Source organism: Lissotriton vulgaris, chromosome 1_1 (genome assembly GCF_964263255.1).
Source record: "Lissotriton vulgaris chromosome 1_1, aLisVul1.2, whole genome shotgun sequence".
Taxonomy (NCBI): Eukaryota; Metazoa; Chordata; class Amphibia; order Caudata; family Salamandridae; genus Lissotriton; species Lissotriton vulgaris.
In genome coordinates, this window is record NC_141685.1 from 113740421 (window position 1) to 113765930 (window position 25510).

Here is a 25510-nt window from a genome sequence, read left to right on the forward strand (position 1 = left end):
ATGGGAAAATGAGTGAAACAGAGAGAAGAAGCCCACAGAAAACAAGGGAAACAGGGCAGAAGGGCACAAAAAACAAGGGGAAAACGAGTGAAACAGAGGGCAGAAGGCCATAAAAACAAGGGGAAAACGGGTGGAACAGAGGGCAGAAAGGCACAAAAAAACAAGGGAAACAGGTCAGAAGGGCACGAAACACGAGGGAAACAGAGGGCAGAAGGGCACAAAAAACAAGGGGAAAACGAGTGAAACAGAGGGCAGAAGGCCTCAAAAAACGAGGGAAACAGAGGCAGAAGGGCACGAAAAACGAGGGAAACAGAGGGCAGAAGGGCACAAAACAAGTGGAAAACGAGTGAAACAGAGAGCAGAAGGCCACAGAAAACAAGGGAAACAGGGCAGAGGGGCACGAAAAACAAGGGGAAAACGAGTGAAACAGAGGGCAGAAGGGCACAAAAACAAGGGGAAAATGGGTGGAACAGAGGGCAGAAAGGCACAAAAAACTAGGGAAACAGAGGGCAGAACAGCACAAAAAACAAGGGGAAAACGAATGAAACAGAGGGCAGAAGGGCACAAAAACAAGGGGAAAACGGGTGGAACAGAGGGCAGAAAGGCACAAAAAACGAGGGAAACAGAGGGCAGAAGGGCACAAAAAACAAGGGGAAAACAAGTGAAACAGAGGGCAGAAGGGCACAAAAAACAAGGGGGAAACGAGTGAAACAGAGAGCAGAAGGCCAAAAAAAACAAGTGAAACAAAGCAGAAGGCCACAAAAAACAAGGAAACAGAGGGCAGAAGGGCACAAAAACAAGGGGAAAACGGGTGGAACAGAGGGCAGAAAGGCACAAAAAATGAGGGAAACAGAGGGCAGAAGGGTACAAAAAACAAGGAGAAAACGAGTGAAACAGGGCAGAAGGGCACAAAAACATGGGGTAAACGGGTGGACAGAGGGCAGAAAGGCACAAAAAACAAGGGAAACAGAGGGCAGAAGGGCTAAAAAAACAAGGGGAAAACGAGTGAAACAGAGGGCAGAAGGGCACAAAAAACAAGGGGAAAAAGAGTGAAACAGAGAGCTGAAGGCCAAAAAAAACCAGTGAAACAGAGAGCAGAAGGCCACAAAAAACAAGGGAAACAGAGGGCAGAAGGGCACGAAAACAAAGGGAAAACGTATGAAACAGAGGGCAGAAGGCCACAAAAAACGAGGTAAACAGAGGGCAGAAGGGCACGAAAAACGAGGGAAACAGAGGGCAGAAGGGCACAAAACAAGGGGAAAATGAGTGAAACAGAGAGCAGAAGGCCACAGAAAACAAGGGAAACATGGCAGAAGGGCACAAAAAACAAGGGGAAAACGAGTGAAACAGAGGGCAGAAGGCCACAAAAACAAGGGGAAAACGGGTGGAACAGAGGGCAGAAAGGCACAAAAAATGAGGGAAACGGAGGGCAGAAGGGCACGAAACACGAGGGAAACAGAGGGCAGAAGGGCACGAAAAATGAGGGAAACAGAGTGCAGAAGGGCACAAACAAAAAACGAGGGAAACAGAGGGCAGAAGGGCACAAAACAAGGGGAAAACGAGTGAAACAGAGAGCAGAAGGTCACAAAAAACAAGGGAAACAGATGGCAGAAAGGCACGAAAAACAAGGGGAAAACAAGTGAAACAGGGCGGATGGCCACAAAAACAAGGGAAACAGAAGGCAGAAGGGCACGGAAAACAAGGGGAAAACGAGTGCAACAGAGGACAGAAGGCCACAAAAAACGAGGGAAACAAGAGGGCAGAATGGCACGAAAAACGGGGGAAACGGGGCAGAAGGGCACAAAAACGAGGGGAACAGAGGGCAGAAGGGCACAAAAACAAGGGGAAAACGAGTGAAACAGAGGGCAGAAGGCCTCAAAAAACGAGGAAAACAGAGGCAGAAGGGCACGAAAAACGAGGGAAACAGAAGGCAGAAGGGCACAAAACAAGTGGAAAACGAGTGAAACAGAGAGCAGAAGGCCACAGAAAACAAGGGAAACAGGGCAGAAGAGCACGAAAAACAAGGGGAAAACGAGTGAAACAGAGGGCAGAAGGGCAAAAAAACAAGGGGAAAATGGGTGGAACAGAGGGCAGAAAAGCACAAAAAACTAGGGAAAAAGAGGGCAGAACGGCACAAAAAACAAGGGGAAAACGAGTGAAACAGAGGGCAGAAGGGCACAAAAACAAGGGGAAAACGGGTGGAACAGAGGGCAGAAAGGCACAAAAAACGAGGGAAACAGAGGGCAGAAGGGCACAAAAAACAAGGGGAAAACGAGTGAAACAGAGGGCAGAAGGGCACAAAGAACAAGGGGGAAATGAGTGAAACAGAGAGCAGAAGGCCAAAAAAAACAAGTTAAACAGAGAGCAGAAGGCCACAAAAAACGAGGGAAACGGAGGGCAGAAGGGCACAAAAAACAATGGGAAAACAAGTGAAACAGAGGGCAGAAGGCCACAAAAAACGAGGCAAACAGAGGGCAGAAGGGCACAAAACAAGGGGAAAATGAGTGAAACAGAGAGCTGAAGCCCACAGAAAACAAGGGAAACAGGGCAGAAGGGCACAAAAAACAAGGGGAAAACGAGTGAAACAGAGGGCAGAAGGCCACAAAAACAAGGGGAAAAGGGGTGGAACAGAGGGCAGAAAGGCACAAAAAACGAGGGAAACAGAGGGCAGAAGGGCACAAAAAACAAGGGGAAAACAAGTGAAACAGAGGGCAGAAGGGCACAAAAAACAAGGGGGAAACTAGTGAAACAGAGAGCAGAAGGCCAAAAAAAAACAAGTGAAACAGAGCAGAAGGCCACAAAAAACGAGGGAAACAGAGGGCAGAAGGGCACAAAAACAAGGGGAAAACGGGTGGAACAGAGGGCAGAAAGGCACAAAAAACGAGGGAAACAGAGGGCAGAAGGGCACAAAAAACAAGGGGAAAACGGGTGAAACAAAGGGCAGAAGGGCACAAAAACATGGGGAAAACGGGTGGAACAGAGGGCAGAAAGGCACAAAAAACAAGGGAAACAGAGGGCAGAAGGGCTCAAAAAACAAGGGGAAAACGAGTGAAACAGAGGGCAGAAGGGCACAAAAAACAAGGGGAAAAGGAGTGAAACAGAGAGCAGAAGGCCAAAAAACAGTGAAACAGAGAGCAGAAGGCCACAAAAAACAAGGGAAACAGAGGGCAGAAGGGCATGAAAAACAAGGGGAAAATGGGTGGAACAGAGGGCAGAAAGGCACAAAAAACTAGGGAAACAGAGGGCAGAAGGGCACAAAAACAAGGGGAAAATGGGTGGAACAGAGGGCAGAAAGGTACAAAAAACTAGGGAAACAGAGGGCAGAACGGCACAAAAAACAAGGGGAAAACGAGTGAAACAGAGGGCAGAAGGGCACAAAAACAAGGGGAAAACGGGTGGAACAGAGGGCAGAAAGGCACAAAAAACGAGGGAAACAGAGGGCAGGGCACAAAAAACAAGGGGAAAACAAGTGAAACAGAGGGCAGAAGGGCACAAAAAACAAGGGGGAAACGAGTGAAACAGAGAGCAGAAGGCCAAAAAAAACAAGTGAAACAGCTGAAGGCCACAAAAAACGAAGGAAACAGAGGGCAGAAGGGCACAAAAACAAGGGGAAAACGGGTGGAACAGAGGGCAGAAAGGCACAAAAAACAAGGGAAACAGAGGGCAGAAGGGCTCAAAAAACAAGGGGAAAACGAGTGAAACAGAGGGCAGAAGGGCACAAAAAACAAGGGGAAAACGAGTGAAACAGAGAGTAGAAGGCCAAAAAAAAACTGTGAAACAGAGAGCAGCAGGCCACAAAAAACAAGGGAAACAGAGGGCAGAAGGGCACGAAAAACAAGGGGAAAACGAGTGAAACAGAGGGCAGAAGGCCACAAAAAACGAGGGAAACAGAGGGCAGAAGGGGACGAAAAACAAGGGGAAAACGAGTGAAACAGAGGGCAGAAGGCCACAAAAACAAGGGGAAAACGGGTGGAACAGAGGGCAGAAAGGCACAAAAAACGAGGGAAACAGAGGGCAGAAGGGCACGAAACACGAGGGAAACAGAGGGCAGAAGGGCACGAAAAATGAGGGAAACAGTGCAGAAGGGCTCAAACAAAAAACGAGGGAAACAGAGGGCAGAAGGGCAAGAAACAAGGGGAAAACGAGTGAAACAGAGAGCAAAAGGTCTCAAAAAGAAGGGAAACAGAGGGCAGAAAGGCACGAAAAACAAGGGGAAAACGAGTGAAACAGGGCAGATGGCCACAAAAACGAGGGAAACAGAGGGCAGAAGGGCACAAAAAACAAGGGGAAAAGGAGTGAAACAGGGCAGAAGGCCACATAAAAAGAGGGAAACAGAAGGCAGAAGTGCACGGAAAACAAGGGGAAAACGAGTGCAACAGAGGACAGAAGGCCACAAAAAACGAGGGAAACAAGAGGGCAGAAGGGCACGAAAAACGGGGGAAACGGGGCAGAACGGCACAAAAAACGAGGGGAACAGAGGGCAGAAGGCACAAAAAACAAGGGGAAAACGAGTGAAACAGAGGGCAGAAGGCCTCAAAAAACGAGGGAAACAGGCAGATGGGCACGAAAAACGAGGGAAACAGAGGGCAGAGGGCACAAAACAAGTGGAAAACGAGTGAAACAGAGAGCAGAAGGCCACAGAAACAAGGGGAAAACGGGTGGAACAGAGGGCAGAAAGGCACAAAAACAAGGGAAACAGAGGGCAGAAGGGCACAAAAAACAATGGGAAAACAAGTGAAACAGAGGGCAGAAGGGCACAAAAAACGAGGCAAACAGAGGGCAGAAGGGCACAAAACAAGGGGAAAATGAGTGAAACAGAGAGCAAAAGCCCACAGAAAACAAGGGAAACAGGGCTGAAGGGCACAAACAACAAGGGGAAAACGAGTGAAACAGAGGGCAGAAGGCCACAAAAACAAGGGGAAAACGGGTGGAACAGAGGGCAGAAATGCCTCAAAAAACGAGGGAAACAGAGGCAGAAGGGCATGAAAAACGAGGGAAACAGAGGGCAGAAGGGCACAAAACAAGGGGAAAATGAGTGAAACAGAGAGCAGAAGGCCACAGAAAACAAGGGAAACAGGGCAGAAGGGCACGAAAAACAAGGGGAAAACGAGTGAAACAGAGGGCAGAAGGGCACAAAAACAAGGGGAAAATGGGTGGAACAGAGGGCAGAAAGGCACAAAAAACTAGGGAAACAGAGGGCAGAACGGCTCAAAAAACAAGGGGAAAACGAGTGAAACAGCGGGCAGAAGGGCACAAAAACAAGGGGAAAACGGGTGGAACAGAGGGCAGAAAGGCACAAAAAACAAGGGAAACAGAGGGCAGAAGGGCACAAAAAACAAGGGGAAAACGAGTGAAACAGAGGGCAGAAGGGCACAAAAAACAAGGAGGAAACGAGTGAAACAGAGCAGAAGGCCAAAAAAAACAAGTGAAACAGAGAGCAGAAGGCCACAAAAAACGAGGGAAACAGAGGGCAGAAGGGCACAAAAAACAATGGGAAAACAAGTGAAACAGAGGGCAAAAGGCCACAAAAAACGAGGCAAACAGTGGGCAGAAGGGCACAAAACAAGGGGAAAATGAGTGAAACAGAGAGCAGAAGCCCACAGAAAACAAGGGAAACAGGGCAGAAGGGCACAAAAAACAAGGGGAATACGAGTGAAACAGACGGCAGAAGGCCACAAAAACAAGGGGAAAACGGGTGGAACAGAGGGCAGAAAGGCACAAAAAAACGAGGGAAACAGGTCAGAAGGGCACGAAACACTAGGGAAACAGAGGGCAGAAGGGCACGAAAAACGATGGAAACAAAGTGCAGAAGGGCACAAACAAAAAACGAGGGAAACAGAGGGCAGAAGGGCACAAAAAACAAGGGAAACAGAGGGGAGAAAGGCACGCAAAACAAGGGGAAATCGAGTGAAACAGGGCAGATGGCCACAAAAAACGAGGGAAACAGAGGGCAGAAGGGCACAAAAAACAAGGGGAAAACAAGTGAAACAGAGGGCAGAAGGGCACAAAAACAAGGGGGAAAACGGGTGGAACAGAGGGCAGAAAGGCACAAAAAACGAGGGAAACAGAGGGCAGAAGGGCACAAAAAACAAGGGGAAAACAAGTGAAACAGAGGGCAGAAGGGCACAAAAACAAGGGGAAAACGGGTGGAACAGAGGGCAGAAAGGCACAAAAAACGAGGGAAACAGAGGGCAGAAGGGCACAAAAAACAAGGGGAAAACGAGTGAAACAGAGGGCAGAAGGGCACAAAAAACAAGGGGAAAACGAGTGAAACAGAGAGCAGAAGGCCAAAAAAAACAAGTGAAACAGAGGGCAGAAGGGCACAAAAAACGAGGGAAACAGAGAGCAGAAGGCCACAGAAAACAAGGGGAAAATGAGTGAAACAGAGGGCAGAAGGCCACAAAAAATGAGGGAAACAGAGGGCAGAAGGGCATTAAAACGAGGGAAACAGAGAGCAGAAGGCCACAGAAAACAAGGGAAACAGGATAGAAGGGCACAAAAAACAAGGGAAAAACGAGTGAAACAGAGGGCAGAAGGCCACAAAAACAAGGGGAAAACGGGTGGAACATAGGGCTGAAAGGCACAAAAAACGAGGGAAACAGAGGGCAGAAGGGCACAAAAAACAAGGGGAAAACGAGTGAAACAGAGGGCAGAAGGGCACAAAAAACAAGGGGAAAACGAGTGAAACAGAGAGCAGAAGGCCACAAAATCGAGGGTACAGAGGGCAGAAGGGCACAAAAAACGAGTGAAACAGGGCAGAAGGCCACAAAAAACGAGTGAAACAGAGTGCAGAAGTGCACAAAAAACAAGGGGAAAACGAGTGAAACAGAGTTGAGAAGCCACAAAAAACAAGGGGAAAACGAGTGAAACAGAGGGCAGAAGGGCACAAAAAACAAGGGGAAAACGAGTGAAACAGAGAGCAGAAGGCCAAAAAAAAACAAGTGAAACAGAGGGCAGAAGGGCATTAAAAACGAGGGAAACAGAGAGCAGAAGGGCACAAAAACAAGGGGAAAATGAGTGAAACAGAGGGCAGAAGGCCACAAAAAACGAGGGAAACAGAGGGCAGAAGGGCATTAAAAACGAAGGAAACAGAGAGCAGAAGGCCACAGAAAACAAGGGAAACAGGACAGAAGGGCACAAAAAACAAGGGAAAAACGAGTGAAACAGAGGGCAGAAGGCCACAAAAACAAGGGGAAAACGGGTGGAACATAGGGCAGAAAGGCACAAAAAACGAGGGAAACAGAGGGCAGAAGGGCACAAAAAACAAGGGGAAAACGAGTGAAACAGAGAGCAGAAGGCCACAAAATCGAGGGTACAGAGGGCAGAAGGGCACAAAAAACGAGTGAAACAGGGCAGAAGGCCACAAAAAACGAGTGAAACAGAGTGCAGAAGTGCACAAAAAACAAGGGGAAAACGAGTGAAACAGAGTTGAGAAGCCACAAAAAACAAGGGGAAAACGAGTGAAACAGAGGGCAGAAGGGCACAAAAAACAAGGGGAAAACGAGTGAAACAGAGAGCAGAAGGCCAAAAAAAAACAAGTGAAACAGAGGGCAGAAGGGCATTAAAAACGAGGGAAACAGAGAGCAGAAGGGCACAAAAAACAAGGGGAAAATGAGTGAAACAGAGGGCAGAAGGCCACAAAAAACGAGGGAAACAGAGGGCAGAAGGGCATTAAAAACGAAGGAAACAGAGAGCAGAAGGCCACAGAAAACAAGGGAAACAGGACAGAAGGGCACAAAAAACAAGGGAAAAACGAGTGAAACAGAGGGCAGAAGGCCACAAAAACAAGGGGAAAACGGGTGGAACATAGGGCAGAAAGGCACAAAAAACAAGGGAAACAGAGGGCAGAAGGGCACAAAAAACAAGGGGAAAACGAGTGAAACAGAGGGCAGAAGTGCACAAAAAACAAGGGGAAAACGAGTGAAACAGAGAGCAGAAGGCCACAAAATCGAGGGTACAGAGGGCAGAAGGGCACAAAAAACAAGTGAAACAGGGCAGAAGGGCACAAAAAACGAGTGAAACAGAGTGCAGAAGTGCACAAAAAACAAGGGGAAAACGAGTGAAACAGAGTTGAGAAGCCACAAAAAACAAGGGGAAAACGAGTGAAACAGAGGGCAGAAAGGCACAAAAAACGAGTGAAATGGAGGGCAGAAATGCACAGTATGGGCTCTGATGAAATTAGGCTTAAAGTCAATGAAACTGGGCGTGGGGGGGGTCTCTCGGAAAAATGCGCGAGTTGCTTCGGGTTCAGTAGCTCACGACGATTTTCACTGGCCAGAAGTAGCTCTGACTACACAAAAGGTTGGAGACCCCTGGTCTAGGCATAGTCCTCGCAGCACACAATAGATTTGCTTGAGGCAGAGGCCAAAACTCAAAAGTCAGGAAACCAGATACAAGTAGGTGGTAACTCAGGGCAGGGGAAAACGCCTGTTGTCCGTGGAGGAGTCATTCCCTTCCCTGAAATCTGCATTACAAATTAATTAATAGAATATAGTTTTTTAATATCTGTTTGGTGCCAGTCCATATGACTTTCAAATCTGCCTTTGGGATTCGATGTTGCAACTCCATAGGGTACATGTATCCTTTGTGAGCTTAATAAAATGTTGAAAATTCTACAAAACCTCACTCCTACATCCAAGTACTCTCATGCTACCATTCTGCACTCTGCTCTGTCTGAAAAACAGCTCAGCATATTCAAAATTCTGCATTGATTTGGCTTGTAAATTATATTTTTGGAAATGTACATGTATTAACTATTTAATTTTAATACTATAGGTGATTGAAATTACGGACGAAGAAAGCAAGATTTAGCACTAAGCAACTGAATGTCAGTGCCATAAGAAGGATTATTTTGAAAAACTGAAGAACATCCAGCATTCTACGTTTAAACGATTTCCAAAAATCTAAGTGTGGCGAGGAAAGTACTATACCTGTAAGTGAAGTCTTTAATTTTGCATTTCATTAACCCAGAGCAAAGCCATATCTGTGCACACAGCATCAGAAATAATGTAGAAAGACCGCTTCAGCATCCTCATCTGAAATATTATCAGAAAGACAAATTGCCTCAGCATGACAGAATAACGTTCATCTAAAGCATCATGTAATTTTAGAGAGGAAGCACACACTACATAAAAGAAAGTTACAACTAAAGGTTTCTTCTGGATACCATCAAAGAAAACACGCTGAAGGAAGACTCCGAAGCTGACACGTTAACAACCAAAAGATTGGGAAATCACCTTTGTTCAACAACCGTTTTTAACCAGTTACGCAAGTTTGAGACTATCTGCCTCGGGATATAAAACACCTTCACCCACTCTGCTCTTTCTTGCGAAAACCTTAAAAATTCACCACTTTATTGTGTTAATGACCATCTCAGATTGTTTCCTTTTTATTGTGTACTGTTCTGTAATTCTATGTAAATCGCCTCAACATTATCTGTTGTGCAGGAGTCATATGTAAAACTGTTAAATATAAAAATGGATTAAAGGAGCACTGTTGCGCTATATCTAATGTAAATAAATCCTCATCCTCAGAACTACAAACCTTAAACTTACCCCAAACATAGAAAGAGTAGAAGGAACTGATGTTCTGCGACTAATGATCCACAATAGTACTCTGCACGTTCTAAAGCCCTCAGTTACTGCCATTACACCAGTGCAAAAAGGTACTTATCAGTTTAATCATTAAATATCAGACTAACACCTTATTACTGCATTGCTAAGAACCTATACAAATAGATTTGAGAAAAACTTCAGTCACAAATTAAGTTGCTGCCGGAGAGGCTATTACCTAAAGACTATTATCTGTTAGAAAGATTTCAACAGGTGTTACAGGACTGCTTCCCGACATTTTTTGCTCAATTCAAGTGTTGAGAAGATTACACACAATTTCTTTTAGAGATAAGTGCTGAACATTATCTAAACAAGCCCGACTTTAAAATTGAGGCAAAATAACCGAAGTTAGGGAAAAAAGTTACCTGTGCCCAGAAAGATACAGCCATAAATCATATCTCACAGAATTTGGCAGAATGCACACAGGGGAAAACCACTCTCAGTGCAAAGTATGCCAAAAAAGTTTCAGGCGTAAATCTTATCTCACTGAGCATATGAGAATCCACACTGTGGAAAAACCTTTTCAGTGCTCTGAATGCCAGAAAAGCTTTAGAATCAAAGCGAGTCTATATCAACATGCATTAACCCACTCTGTGGAAAAACATTATCAGTGCTCTGAATGCCCAAAACATTTCAAACTTAAATCACTTCTAACTGCACATGTGAGATTCCACACTGGGGAAAAACCTTATCAGTGCTCTGAATGCCAGAAATGTTTCAGTGACAAAAAAAGACTCACTAAACATACAAGGACCCACACTTGGGTAAAACGTTATCAGTGCACTGAATGCGACACATGTTTCAGTGAAAAAAGCAGTCTCACTCAGCATATAAGAACCCACACTGGGGAAAAACCTTATCAGTGCTCTGAATGCCACAAATGTTTCCGTCAACAAAGCAATCTCACTGAGCATATAAAAATCCACACTGGGGAAAAACCTTATCAGTGCTCTGAATGCCTGATATGTGTCAGGCAAAAAAGGGATCTCACTCAGCATATAAGAATCCACACTGGGGAAAAACCTTATCAGTGCTCTGAATGCCACAAATGTTTCAGTCAAAAAAGCCATCTCACTGTGCATATAAGAATCCACACTGGGGAAAAACCTTATCAGTGCTCCGAATGCCAGATATGTTTCAGTGTAAAAAGCAGTCTCACTAAGCATATACAAATCCACACTGGGGAAAAACCTTATCAGTGTCCTGAATGCCAGATATGTTTCATTCAAAAAAGCAGTCTCACTCAGCATATAAAAATCCACACTGGAGAAAAACCTTATCAGTGCTCCGAATGCCACATATGTTTCAGTGTAAAAAGCCGTCTCACTCAGCATATAAAAATCCACACTGGGGAAAAACCTTATCAGTGCTCTGAATGCCAGATATGTTTCATTCAAAAAAGCAGTCTCACTCAGCATATAAGAACCCACACTGGGGAAAAACCTTATCAGTGCTTCGAATGCCAAAAATGTTTCAGCCAAAAATCTTATCTCACTGAACATGTGAGAATCCACACTGGTGAATAAAATTATCAGTGCTCTAAATGTCAGAAAAGATTCAGAGGTAGAGATGGTTACTAGCGCCATAAGAAAACACACCATCAAAATAATTCAGTTCTCCGAATGCCAGAAAATCATCAATTATAAACTCAATCTCACTCTACATGAGCAGTCGCACACAGGGGAAAAACATTACCAATTTCTGTGAATGCCAGAAATTCCTATTTGATAGGCACAGCCTCACTAACTATAAGCGACTCCATACTGATGAAACACCTTATTAGTGTTCTGAATGCCAGAAAAGCTGCAGAGAAAAACGCTATTTCACCATGAGAAACTCCACACTGGAGAAAATCCTTATGACATAAAAGGTTGAATCTGAAAGACAGTGTTATGCTTCATGAGAGATCCCACTCTGGGGAAAAACCTTATCGAAATGCAAGCAATGTTTTGGTTACAAATTACTTCTCACTTGACTTGAGCGAACTCACACGGGGGAAGAAAGCCTTATGTGTGTTCTGAATTGTAGATAAGGTTCAGTCTTGAATACAATGTCATTTCACATGAGAGAATTCACACTGGACTAAAGCCATATACAGGAGGGGAAAGCCAGAAACGTTATACTCAGAAAAGAGATCTCACTAAACATGAGAAATGCATCCACACCAGGTGAAAAGTAAGGTGTATCTTGAGTTTGCAGAAAAGCTTCTAACAACCTGACTTTACATGAGAGAGCACATATTGTAGTTGCAATAGAATTCATCAAGAAACTCTTGCAGGATAACTTAGGCTGCCCGCATGCAACATCCAAAGAAATTTCAGGCCTGGAAATATTTTTAATTGCAACAGAATCCACAATTTGAGTATCTGAAAGTTACAAAACTCTCAAGGTCTCTACTATACACAGAGAAGTGTTAGTGCTTGCAGAAATCAACTAATTGCCCAAAAATCACAATAATAATGTCTTAAATTTTACTCCACCCAAAAGGTTTCTACTCACCCTTGTTTCTTAACATATGACTGATATCTATTTATTAATGATAAGATTAAGCCTATGCGGAGTTCCTCAGTGAGGAACTGCGCAAAGTGACAAAAAAACTCTTGGGTCTACGCGGAGTTCCGCAAGCAGCGGAGTGCATAAGGGTCATGCCGTTTATGGTGATTTCATCCCATGTCGGAGGATCATTTGGCCCTTCTCTTCCAGGAAGTTATGGATCTCTTTGCCAAGGGAGCTATCAAACGCGTCCCTGTGCCAGAATTAGGTCGGGGTTGCTACTCCCACTACTTCTTGTTACCGAAGAAGGACAAAGGCCTGCATCCTATCTTAGTCCTCAGGGACATCAACCGCTTCCTCCGAAAGGAGAAGTTCAAGATGTTAACCTTGGCTCAGGTCTTGTCTGCCTTCGACCCTGGAGATTTGATGGTAGCGTTGGACTTGCAGGCCACTTGCTTTCACATCCCCGTCTTGCCTGCCCACCGGCATTACCTGCGGTTTACGGTAGGCCACACGCATTTACAGTTTACCACGCTACCCTTTGGCCTTACCAGCCCCCCCCGGGTGTTCACGAAAGTGATGGCGGTGGTCGCAGCTCATCTGCGCAGATCAGGGGTTCCAGTCTTCCCCTATCTTAACGACTGGCTGTTGAAGGCGAGCTCGCCAAGGCTGTCGTCTCCCACCTCCAGACTACGACGGACTTCCTGTATTTGCTGGGGTTCACAGTTAACGTGCTGAAGTCGCACCTGATTCCCTCCTATAAGCTCCTTTTCATCGGAGCGGTTCTGGACACAGCACAGTTTTGGGTCTATCCTCCCTAGCAGCAAGTCCAGGATATTCGGGCTATGATCACATTTGATTGGATTGTCCACTCCTGATCCTGCTCTGGAAGGAAGTCCTTAGTCATATTAAGGAGGTATTGGGCTTCCCCCTGCCTGAGTCCACAGCCAGGGGGAAGCCCAGTACCTCAAACCTGATAACCTAAATGCACTCACTCACTCACAGCGATTGGACTATAGCACTTCACATGCTTGGGGCGGCTAAACAACTTATAGCACTATACTGGAAAAAAGCGGAGACTCCCCCAATTGCCGCTTGGTTTGTGCGCTAGTGGTATGTAATAACTATGGAACTTTTTACAGCGCGACTGCAATCACGAGACACCCGCTTCACAGCTGTTTGGCGACCCTTAGTTTAATACCTCTATAAAATAGAACATGCACGTTATTTACCCTCAAAAGTTAAAAAGCGCTGCGACTCTTTGAGGATGCTATACTTCCGCCAGATCCTAACAGGCTTCTCACATAATTAGAACAGTAGTGCCCGCCAACCCCTTCAACAAGCATTAAGACCTTCATTCGCCACACCTGACACCGTCACACGCCTATTCCCGTCCGTCCACCCAACCGCCTACTTTGCTGTATACCTCTCCTTTCTATCTCTTTTTTCGACCCTTTTCTGTCCATCTACCGCTATCCACTTTATATGGGGTTCTAGCCTGTGTTCTCAATGTTATTGGTTTTAAACAGGTCCTGAGACTTCCCACAACACGCTAATATTGTTATATGTACTAGATCACGCGGCCGGCCTAACATGGGTTGTAGGCGACATGCTGTGTTCCAATTAGTTTATTATTGTTTTTTTCTATGCTGGGAAACTCTTGAAACCAACGCGGCCGGCCCTCAATGGGTTGTGGGCTTAACGCTGTGCACATCTGGACCTATGTTCTACTCCTGATTTAGAAAATAAAACATTAAAAAAAAGATATTTCAATATGTTTGACAAAAAGAATAGGTACATTTCATGACAATATTGAAATGGGAAATAACAGGAACAAATATTTACACCACATTTCAAAAATATTAGAGACTACATTTCAGCAATATAGAAAATACTGAGGTTCTTGCATTAATAATCCATTTGGTAAAAGTGATTGCTTGTGGAGTCAGCTCACTCCTGTGTCTGTTATTGCGTTTAAATAAAGGCATTTTTAATGCACCCCATTTTACTTTCAGATTCAGAAACTCCCCCTCGGGTTACTACCTCCTGTTACTGTTTTGCAGTCCACATATGGTTTCAAAGCTTAATACATACCTTAAGGATGTATTACATATTCAAAAGGGACACTATTAACATTCCCCTTCCAAATTCTGAATTGTTAAATGGGCTTAGTACATTTCAAAAAGGGGGTAGCATTTGCAAACTCTGTGAATTACCCAACCAGTGGATTTTTGAACAATAAAACCCTTGGTACATGAGACAATTTTTCTCCATTCCCTCCAAATTAAGTTTGCTAATAATGTTAGTTGAATGATAACCTGTGCACGTACCTATTTAGTGTAAGTGTTGCTTCAGATCAAATAAAAACCATTACACATAACTCTTACACAATACTTAAAGACTTTCTGACATCCAGCTTTAATGTTTTGTTAAATATATTCGCAAATGTTGTCACTTAAACAGGAAAGCACCTAAGCGGTCTATGGACATACATAGGATGTAATCATAATCTTTAGATACATTTTCTGAGTTTTAGGTCCAATGTGTGTCTTCTGGGTTTACTCTAAACCAATATAACAAACATATTCACTCCTTTTAAATTTGATCTGTTTGAACTGGTTTCTATTCCAGACAATAATCTAGATTTAGACCAAGGATCAATTCCACCCATGGCTTTTAAAATCTATATATCATTGATCTTTTAGTGTTATCGCAAATAAAACTGTAATACAACTGATCTGAGAGATGGACCCTCAAGTATTATGCTCAGTCAATTTATTGAACAAACTAAGGAGTTAAAATCTGAATAGATTCAATTCACAAGCATTGCCTGACCACTGTATTTTACATCAATAGATTAATTATCAGCACATTTTCTCTAAGTACAATTCAGTCATCTTCTATTTTTCGCGGAACTCTTGCTGGTCTGTTAGAACTCTTTCAAAAATATGACATTTAAATGTCCAAACAATCAGGAATTCTAGTTTCAAGCATGGTCAAACCTTAATGAATGCTATACCTAAAGATGCCCTTCTGTTCCTACATTTTATTTTGCACCATGATTCAGAAATGGCATGTTTTTGCTTTTAGAGGTAAAATTCTAAACATATTTATTGTTGTTGACATCTGAAACATTATCACTAATTGGGAAGATAACCACAAGTGGTCCTGTAATGCTTGCTGGAATGGGAAGTGTTTATTAAAAAGGTGGATTGAATTCAAGTTTAGGTGACAATTTTACCAAAGTGTATGGTTCTTGTATATATTTAAAGTTGTTGATCTCCAAGAATTGAATTGAAATTCAAGTTTATCATTTTAATCCTAATGTTAGAAGAGATGTGATTTGAACCCCATGAGGCGGTTCCTTTCCAGAAAGCATTCAGGATGTACTCATGAGTCAAATTATGCTGAGGAGGTTAAAACATTCAAAATAAATTCAATTTACACATGAAATGTTCATTGTTCAATATATTTCTCTTAGTATTTTAGTTTGCAGACTTTATTGCTTAAGGAAAATAATTAGGTTTTTTTTCTATATGTAGGAAGCATTACATTAATGAAATCACTGTATCCCACCTTCTTTCTTTCCTTTCCTGTTCTTTATGAACGTTTCTATTGTTAAACTTTAAAGATTGCCCGAAATTAAGAATTGTGCTCTACATAACTTTGCTGTGTTACAGTATGTTGATTTTTATGTACAACTTTTGTCTCTTATGTGTATGTCAACTGATGTTTTGCTTTATTAATCAGCTTATGTTTATTAGGTTTCATTATTCAATAAAATGTTTCAAACATAACAAATGGTAGTTGATATGTATTTACAACTGCAGCATTTTTATTGTATGGGCACTTTCAAAGGGGCCAAAAAGATGGTCTGTGGGATGATGGAGGACCACATTGGCATCAGCAGGGAGAGGTTTGGGCAGGTGATTAGGGGTACATGTAATGTTGGAAGTAGGGGGAACAAAGCATGTCCATTGTGTGAACTGTGACTCCTGGAGTTATTGTGAGGGATACCATGCTACCCTGTAAATGAATCCCCTAGTGATTATTGTATTTATTCGGTTTCATAATAGAAAACCATAAAAGTCATACATAAAATGATAAAACATCTTCCAAGTTACAGATTGACAATTATAATATGTCCAAGTTAATCAGAACACAAGATAAAAATTCATGAATTACAGTACAGAAGTTAATCGCAGCTTGACCGGAGTCTAACAGCGACCCATAAAAAGTTAAGCATATGCAAATCAGTGTCATTAGAGAGCAGTTGTAAAAGATAAGAGCTGGTCTCACCCGCCTAAAACCCACTTTTTTGAGAATGGGAATAATAAATAACTTTCTAGGGACAGCATAAAAACTACAAAACAATAAAAAGTGCATCATGTCCTGAGGAGACTCACTGTTGCAGCCACAGGGCATGAGACACAAGCCTCTGTGAAGGACGCGAGGGTGTGCCATGAGGTAATAGAAGATGTTGAGCCGAAACCGGATCAATAGAAAACGATCATGAATGCTTTTAAGCCCTAGAAGATACGGTTCGGTGGTTGGTACAGTTTTTAACACAATGTACTTATGCACACTAGGCTTACACAGCTCATTTCCCTCTCTATCACAGCAGCTCATTCTTTAAAAAACACTCTTTGACCAGAGAAAGGTCCCTCTTACATATGCGCTCAGGGTTAGCGAATAGTTCCCACCTACCCTGGTAAGGCCAACTCTTCTATACTGGAGCCATCGGATGCTTGAGACATGGTCAAGTGAAAGGCATTCCTGTAGGACATCTTTGCTAAGTGTATTTTCTTAATTAGCCCAAATATTAAGCCACAAAGCCAGGGGACGGAAATCCAGTACATCTGAGAGGAAAGGCATCCCCAACTCTTTGTGCACAACATTAACCGGGGTGCTTTGTGGGACAGAAAGGGCCCATCACAGGAAAGAGTTTTCAGCACTTTGCTCTGCCCCTACCCCAATGTGGCCCCATATCTCACTCCCATAACTAACCTTTGAGATATATTTGTCTTCATATGTCTTCAAAAGAGACCCTATTGGCTTCCCTCCCCTTCTGCTGGCAAAGTTAAAAACAGCTGCAAAAGCTTTCACTAGATCACCTTTCTTCCAAGTAAGCAAAGGGCACCAACTCAAGGAATCGTCAAACACAACTCCCAAATAGGAGAAAATATTGGTCTTCGGTATTGACGAAAGTCCGAATTTAAAAGTGAACTGCTTAGCTTTACGAGGTCCCACCTGCATAATGAACGACTTGGAATGATTAAACGAAAGGTCTAACTCCTTCATAAAAAGGGCAAAAGAATTCAGAAGAATTTGTAGGCACCTAGCTGTTCTCGCCCAAGGACTGCGTCATCTGCGTATAGGATTGGCAGGCTACGCTTGCCTACCTGGGGACAATCAGCATGTGTGATCAAAGGGCCTTCTCTAAGGAATTAATATATAGATTAAAAAGAACGGGTGCTAAAATGCACCCTTGACACACCGCTCTCTTGATGTCAAGCTGACTGGACACTTTCAGATCCTTTGAATAGCGGACAACCGCGGTCGAATCACAGTGAAGATCCCTCAGAAATAAAATGATGTTACTGTCAATGCCAATGGAGGACATCAACTGCCACAGCTTGGACCTATTGACACAGTCGAATGCTGAGGACAGGTCCTTGAAGGCTAGGTATATGGGGCTGGAACGAGCCACAGTGTATTTGTTCAGAACCATGTACAGGTTTAAACACTGTTCCACAGTGGAACGACCTGGGCGAAAGCCTTATTGGATATCGGATAAAAAGTTGTTTTCATCAACCCAAGATACAAGTGTGTCAAGTACCATGCGGCCCACCACTGAGTCCAGAAGAGAAATGAGCCTATAACAATAGGTACTGTACCGATCTCCCTTTTTAAATGCCGGTACTATAATCGATAAAGCCCAAGAATCTGGGCGTCCAACCTGGACTGCAGCATTGATGACAGCTGTAAGGACAGGCACCCAGGTTTTCAAGTGGGCGACGTAGAGATCTGGTGGGATCCCATCTGGCGCGGGGGCCTTGTTTTTAGATAGACCCAGAACACCGGCACTCACCTCTTGCGTGGTGAAAATAAGTTCTGACTTGCCTTCCACCCTTTCCTGCCCCTAGATACCCTCGAAATGATGTACCCAATCATCCTCTGTGATTTGGGCATCCAGTAAATTAGCATTATTTCCAGATAGAAATGGGCTGTTAATAATGCCTCAGAACTTTGAGCTATTACGCAGTGTACTAGCCTCCACTAAATTGATCCAGGCCTCCTCCTTCAGGACAGACTCGCGAGTTGCTAGAGCAGCCTTATATGCTCTTCGTAGTCCTTTGACCGCCACCCAGTCTCGGGGCTTAACACCCAAGGCCTGTCTCAGGTTCCTGGAAGCCTGGGAGCACCCCGAGTCAAACCATCGTGGACCTGGTTGCTTACAGACCCCACCCGGGGCCTGTAGTAACTATGACAGTAGACATGGATCCAAATGCACCCATGATGTCTGGAGCACTTGCCTCATCGTCGAGACAGGTGGCAAACTCGCTGCAACACCGAGTTAAAAGGGACTCGTGGAGTAGCTTGTGGACAATACACCCGCACTTTACGCTCCTTCCCGCTTCCACCTCTGTAAGGGGGACACCAGCCCCCCGCCCACCTTGATTTGTCCGAGTGTTAGGGTCCAGCCAGTTGAGACACAAATGGGGTTGTGGTCACTGCATTCACTCGCCTGCACAGAAAAATCGGTAACCAGAGAGTAAAAGGGGGTATATACAAAGGTGAAATCAATAACGGTCTCACACCCTCTCCCAATAAAGGTGGGAGTAATGTCTGTTTTCCCCTGAGGCAGCTTATTTATTACAGATGTTAGATCAAATTCAAGCAAGATGAAGTTAAGCTCAACACCCTTGGGAGTATGTTCCATGTGTAAGCCTGCTTGTCGTGCACAGCCCATAGCTTCCACTCCTCCTTGCATGATGTCCCTACACATGTAGTATAAGAGGACAGTGTTAAGCATTTGATGTACACACTCAGTCAGCAAATGAATTCACACACTCAAGAACTGAACTCTAGGCCAATTGTTTTTGTATAAAAAATATACTGTTGTTTTATTTCTAGAACCAAGCAAGTCTGGCACAGGTAAGCATAAAAATACTTTGCGGTAATCATTTACTTGTATGAACACAGTTCAAGTATGCAGTAGAAATTGTACTTTGTTTGATTTACAGGGGAGAAGAAGTATGCAACACTTAGCAAATACAGTACATTGATATGAATAGGCTTTTTCACTAAATTGCAGGTAAGTAACTTCTTGCTTTTCTTTTCTAACTCAGTGCTGGATACCTAGATTCAGCACTGGTACATTTCATAGAAACAGCTAGGTAATTAGGTTTTGGTAATTCGCATGATTTTTAAAGAATATTTTCAGTTTTCAAAACTCCACACTTAGAAACTTTTTGGAGCAGTACATTGAAATGAATGGGCTTCTACAATAAACTTTTCGTGTTACTTTTCTAACTCAGTGCTGGATACCTAGATTCCGTCTATCATCCCCTTTTGTATCGCTTTGTTCGCCCTAAGTTGGCAGGGTGTGCTCAGATGTGAGTCCCTTGCTCACTTTGCCACTTGATTCAAGATAGCCTGGCTGATGAGGGCTATGAACCCGAAACCGGTCCCAGGATAATTGTTTCCGGTCCAGGGAAGACATGGCTTGGCAGTTCGGGCTGGACTGTTCCCATGAGGCACAGGGTCAGACTGATTTGCATATGGCCATGTCTGAACTGGGGTAGCGGAGTGAGCTAAAGAATGGTGATGGATTACACCCAGATCAGTTGACTGGGGGTGAGTGTTTGGTTTGCTCAAACGCTCTGCCCTTTTGTATTGCTTTGGATACCTAGATTCAGCACTGGGACATTCCCTTGAAACAGGTAAGTAAACACGTTTTGGTTATTTGTGCAGTTTAAAAAAATATTTTTAGATTTCAAAACTCCACACTTAGAAACATTTTGGAGAAAAAGTGTCCATGTTATCCTATGGAGGGAAAACAGGTTAACGGTTTTCAGGCAAGTAATTGACTGTGGGAGTTAATGTTCTGGGGTTAGGCTCAGGGGGTCTCCCAGGGTCAGTGATGCACTGTTGTTGCACCCTCAGCGGCACTAGGACGGCCGGTTGCAGAGTGAGGCCCAATGTTATCCTATGGAGGATAGGGGGCTTCGTTTGGTGGCGGCTGGCAAGCAGGCCACAGGATTGTGGGAGCAAAGCTCCTAGGGTTTAGCTCAGGGCAAGTTGGGGACCAAAGGTGCACCCTCAGCGGCACTAGGGCGGCCGGGCGCAGGGGCTGTTTTGAGGTCGGGTGCCCTGTTGATTTCAATGGAGATTCTCCAGGACAAAGAAACACTGCAGGCTTGTGGACGAGGATCTTCCAGGAGCGACCACCACTTCTAGTGGTAAGTTGGGATCTTGAAGGTTGGTTAGGCACCGCTGGGTTGGGCACACAAGGCCGTGGGGCGTCGGATGTAGGGGTGCCTTTGGACGCCGGATTTTCTTACCCGCTCCGGTCACGGTAGGGGGGTCCTCTGGATTGAGGCTACAGACGTCTTCTGGAGGCTTGAGGCAAGTCTTGGGTCGCCGGATCTCGGGTTAGGATCGCCGGGGGGACCTCCTTGTGGTGTTTTTCCACTAGAGCTCGGGTCTGGTTCGGCGGGTGTGGAGTGGGATGGATTCTCGGTTTCTGGCTGGCACCAGAAGCTGCAGTTTAAACACGTCCGGTGTTCACAGGAGAAACAGTCTTGAAAGTAAAGGCAGCCAGGTCCTCTGGGGTTTATGAGGGTGCTGGCTGCTGGAAAGGCCGGGGTTTCGCAGGAGCAGGTTCAAGGGGAGAAAGGCCTGTAGGACTGGGGCCAAGTCAGTGGGCGTCATCCTCTTAGCTCTGCACGGCTTCTCGTCCTTCTTATCTTCTTTTCTTGTTGCTGGATCTGAGGAAGGAAGGTTAAGGCTGTCAATAAATACTAAATTTAGGGGCGTTACAGGTAGGTAAAGGGCAGGGACCAATGGGTCCCTTCCTTGGGGTGGGTACACCCCCTATTCTGTCACAATTCAGTGGGAGGGGGGCAGGAGACTGTCCCTGGTTGGCTGGGTCCCCCCATCCTCAAGATGGTTGTGCTTCACCTCGTCTCCCCCACATTAGGGGTGGAGTTGGCAGAGGTGGGCACACCTCTCTTCCGCACTTGTTTTTCCCGCCACTTCTCCCGCCCGAAGTGGGGGGGTAGAACCCGTGGGGACCCATTGCTGAAAGCTGCAAATGGTCTGGAGAGTCTCACAAAGGTGGCATGCCTTTGAAGTTTCCCCTTCGTGAACCCTGCCTATTCTGGGGGAGGAGGCTTGGCACTTTCCAGGATGTGCATTGTTTCAGGCCCCCGAGAGCAGCAAGCTCTCGACCCAGGCGTCCAGAAACATGTCTGGTGGTGGCAGCCTAAGAAGCCACTCAGTCAGGTCCCCAGGAGTTGGTTGAGTTTCAGGGGGCATCTCTAAGATGTCCTCTGTTGTGCATTTTACATTAAATCCCACACTGGCATCAGTGTGGGTTTAATGTGCTGAGAAGTTTGATACCAAACTTCACAGTCTTCAGTGTAGCCATTATGGTGCTGTGGAGTTCGTAATGACAAACTCCTAGCACCATATATTCTTAATGGCAGCACTGCACTTACAATGCCCAGAAATAGACTTGGGCACTGTAGGGATATAGGGCTCATGCACCTGTACACTCACCACTGGCATAGTGCACCCAGCTAGAGGAGTGACTGATGTATGCCAGGGAAGTGGTTTATGGGCATGGCACACAAGGATGTGTGCCATGTCGACTCTTCACCTTTTTCTGCACCAAGTTACTGCAACAGAAACACACTGTTCGAGGCATATGAGCTACAGAATTCACACTCTGTGCATAGATCGCCATCTGGTGTTGGGTTTGGATGCTTGCACCTTGTTGTCTTTGAAGAAGTCTTTTGTAGTCACGAGATAGGTGACTCCTCCCTTGGACTATAGTGTGCATGGGTATCGACTCCATCCTCAGATTGGTTTTTTCCGCCATCGGGTCCGGATGTAACTTCTACGGTCCGGTTCGGCATCATATCTCCAAACCTTTTCGACGCGCAAACCATCATAAAATTCGACGGTATTGTTTCTCGATCGCGTGACCTTCAATGCGCTCCTCAAAAATCCCATTCCGGTCGTCGACACGGGTCGCTGGGCCTCACGACGCCATTCAGGCCTACGGCTCATGGAAAGGACTCCACACAGTGACCACCGCAAGGTCTGTAATCTGGGTCTCTCGACAGAGCACAGAGCACAACGAGAATAATTGCCAGGCATGTTCCTCCTTTCGATCCAAAAAGACACATCATGGCGCAGCAACCAGCTCTGGTACCGGTGGACATCTTTGATGAAGGCCCTATGTCCCGGAGAAGATTCTGAGGAACTGGAAATCGTGTCTGAAGCAGACGACTCCGACTCAGACCACCCCATCCCTCCAGAACGAGTGAGTACCACTGCCGCAACCCCAACCCCACCTGCAAAAAAGAAGGCCCTGGTCAAGACTTCGCCTGTTGGCCCCAGTCGTGACCGAAAACAATGTTCAGAAGCCCCGCCCCCTGGCTCGGCGCCAAAGACCAAGGACACGCTTCAGGCAGCTCGTGACCGAGCAAGCCGCATGTAAGTGTCCCACAGGCTCCATCGGCACTGAAGTCTGAAGCACAGCCTACTCCCAGAAAGAAATCAGCATTGACCACCCCGGGCACCGAAAGAAAAGGCATCTGATCCGAAACCAACACATTCGGAACTGAAAAAGATTTCCTCCTCCACATTGAAGCCGAAGGATCCAAAAACACCTTCCAAGGCTCCGGAGCAGAAATCCAAACCTCGATTGGACCCGAAAAGATCGGCACCGAAAGCGTCTATCGAAGAGGAAGAACTTTTTCGACCAGATCCTATCGATCCGAATAAAAAAACACTCCAAATAGACCCTAAAACCGGACATGTGTCTATTGTTCCACACGAAGAGGAAACTGGATACAGCAGGCATTCCTGCAGTGCATGTTAAGAAAAAAAACTGTGCTACTAAACCCATACAACACTCTCTTGTTCTTCCTACCAATCCTATCTCTCCTCCACACTCTCCTATACTTCCACCAAACTCACCATTACCACGATGATTTAGGGGATGTTGGAGGCAACAATGACCCTTTTACAGACCCTGATACCAACACAGACGTACCACAGGCCTCCCTGATCCCCAGGCATACCCAACAAAGCCATCTGCCCAAGATGAAAATATTGGTTTTAGTCAGTTGGGCAATAGGGCTGCTACATACCATGGTGTTTCAATGCATTCAGACACTTTTGAGCAGTCACTAAAGACTGTACAAACCCTGCCAATGTTAAAAGGTGTCATTAAACATGCCCCTGACATATTTAAAGACCCTGTTAGGGCTAGAATTCTCAATCTGAGAATTGACAAAATATATAAATCTCCTCTCAATGATCCCGCCTACATCAAAAGTCAACTCCCTTAGGATTCCCTGGTGGTAGCTAACGCAGAAAACGAGCTAATTCTCAGACCTCTGGTGAGGCACCACCTCCGGACAAGAAGTATAAATTATTAGATGCTTCCGGCAAACGAGTTGCTGCTCAAGCAGCTAATCACTGGCGGATAGCCAACACACAAGCATTGCTTGCTAGGTATGATATGGCTCACTATGACCAACTAGAAACCCTATTGCAACATTTACCAGATCAATACAAGACCAAGGCCAATGATCTCATCCAAGAGGGTAAGTTAATAACCAATGCATCAATCAAGTGAGCCCTTGATGCAGCAGAGACCGCCACTAGGGCCTTTAACACTAGCATGTTACTCAGACAATTTGCTTGGTTGCACATTTCTGGCTTCAAACAGGAGGTACAAACAACTATCCTCAACCAGGTGTTCAATCAGCAACAACTTTTTGGACCGGCTGTGGACACCACTCTGGAAAAAATGAAAAAGGACACGGAGACTGCTAAATCCATGGGAGCATTACAGTCTCCATCCGCACGTGGTTAATTTCTCTGCTCGTCCTACAGAGGAGCATCCAAGAACATTGGTACAGACACTGCTTCCTCTTCATACAAAAACACCACACAAACATCTCCCAGTAGGGGATATTTTAGAGGTGGATACAGGGAAAGTAACAACAAAGGGAGAGGTCGAGGTAACAACAACACTCGCACCTCCCCCGCTAGTAAGCAGTGACTTCCCTCCAGCCCATTCCACTCCGGTCGGAGGGAGACTATCACAGTTCCTACCTGTCTGGAATTCAATCACTATGGACAAGTGGATAAGATATATCCAGTATGGTTACTGCCTGGAACTTTCTGCTACTCCCCTCAACTTACCTCCCAAACAGTGTCCAATGTCCGGGGAACATCTAACACTCCTCAAACAAGAAGTTCTTTCACTGCTACAAAAGCACGCAATAGAACCAGTTCCCATACAACATCAATGAACAGGGGTTACTCCCTGTATTTCCTAATCCCCCAAAAAGACGCGACTCTAAGACCAATACTGGACCTCAGACCTCTTAATTTCTACGTTCAATCAGAGCATTTTCACATGATCACTCTTCAGCAGATCCTTCCACTGCTTCAAAGTGGCGACTTCCTTGCCACACTAGATCTCAAGGACTCCTACTTCCAAATTCCCATTCACCCTGCTCACAGGAAATACCTAGCATTCACAGTGGACGGCCAGAATTATCAGTTCAAGATCCTTCCATCTGGGGTAACCACAGCACCCAGGGTGTTCACAAAGTGCCTTGCAGTAGTAGCAGCGCACTTAAGAAGGCAGCAAATCCACGTATTTCAATCAATCAATCAAAGACATTTATAGAGCGCACTACCTACCCGTAGGGTCTCAAGGCGCTGGGGGGAAGGGGGTGCCGTTACTGCTCGAACAGCCAGGTCTTCAGCTTCTTCCTGAAGGAGAGGTGGTCTTGGGTCAGGCGCAGGTCGGTCGGGAGGGAGTTCCAGGTCTTGGCGGCCAGGTAGGAGAAGGACCTTCCTCCTGTTGTCGCTCTTCGGATGCGGGGAACGGCGGCGAGGGCGTGGTTGGCTGAGCGGAGGTGGCGTTTGGGAGCGTAGAAGTTGATTCGGTTGTTGAGGTAGCTCGGGCCTAGGTCGTGTAGGGCTTTGTGTGCGTGGGTGAGGAGGCGGAAGGTGATTCTTTTGTTGACGGGGAGCCAATGCAGGTCTCTGAGATGTCCGGAGATGTGGCTGGTTCGTGGGATGTCGAGGATGAGTCTGGCTGAGGCGTTCTGGATCCGCTGGAGTCTCTTCTGGAGCTTGGCGGTGGT

At 45.3% G+C, this 25510-nt stretch overlaps 1 protein-coding gene across 1 annotated transcript in view; it reads left to right on the forward strand.

The window, feature by feature from the left end:
• The window catches only part of LOC147737667 (uncharacterized), a 34125-nt gene extending 11289 nt beyond the window's left edge, over positions 1–22836 (forward strand). Inside the window, exons 2-3 of the mRNA XM_086924823.1 lie at positions 8776–11081; positions 22517–22836. Of these exons, the coding sequence (XP_086780949.1) occupies positions 10028–11081; positions 22517–22836 (1374 nt within the window). The 5' untranslated portion in view covers positions 8776–10027. The remainder of the gene's footprint in view (positions 1–8775; positions 11082–22516) is intronic.
• Positions 22837–25510: the final 2674 nt, after the last annotated feature.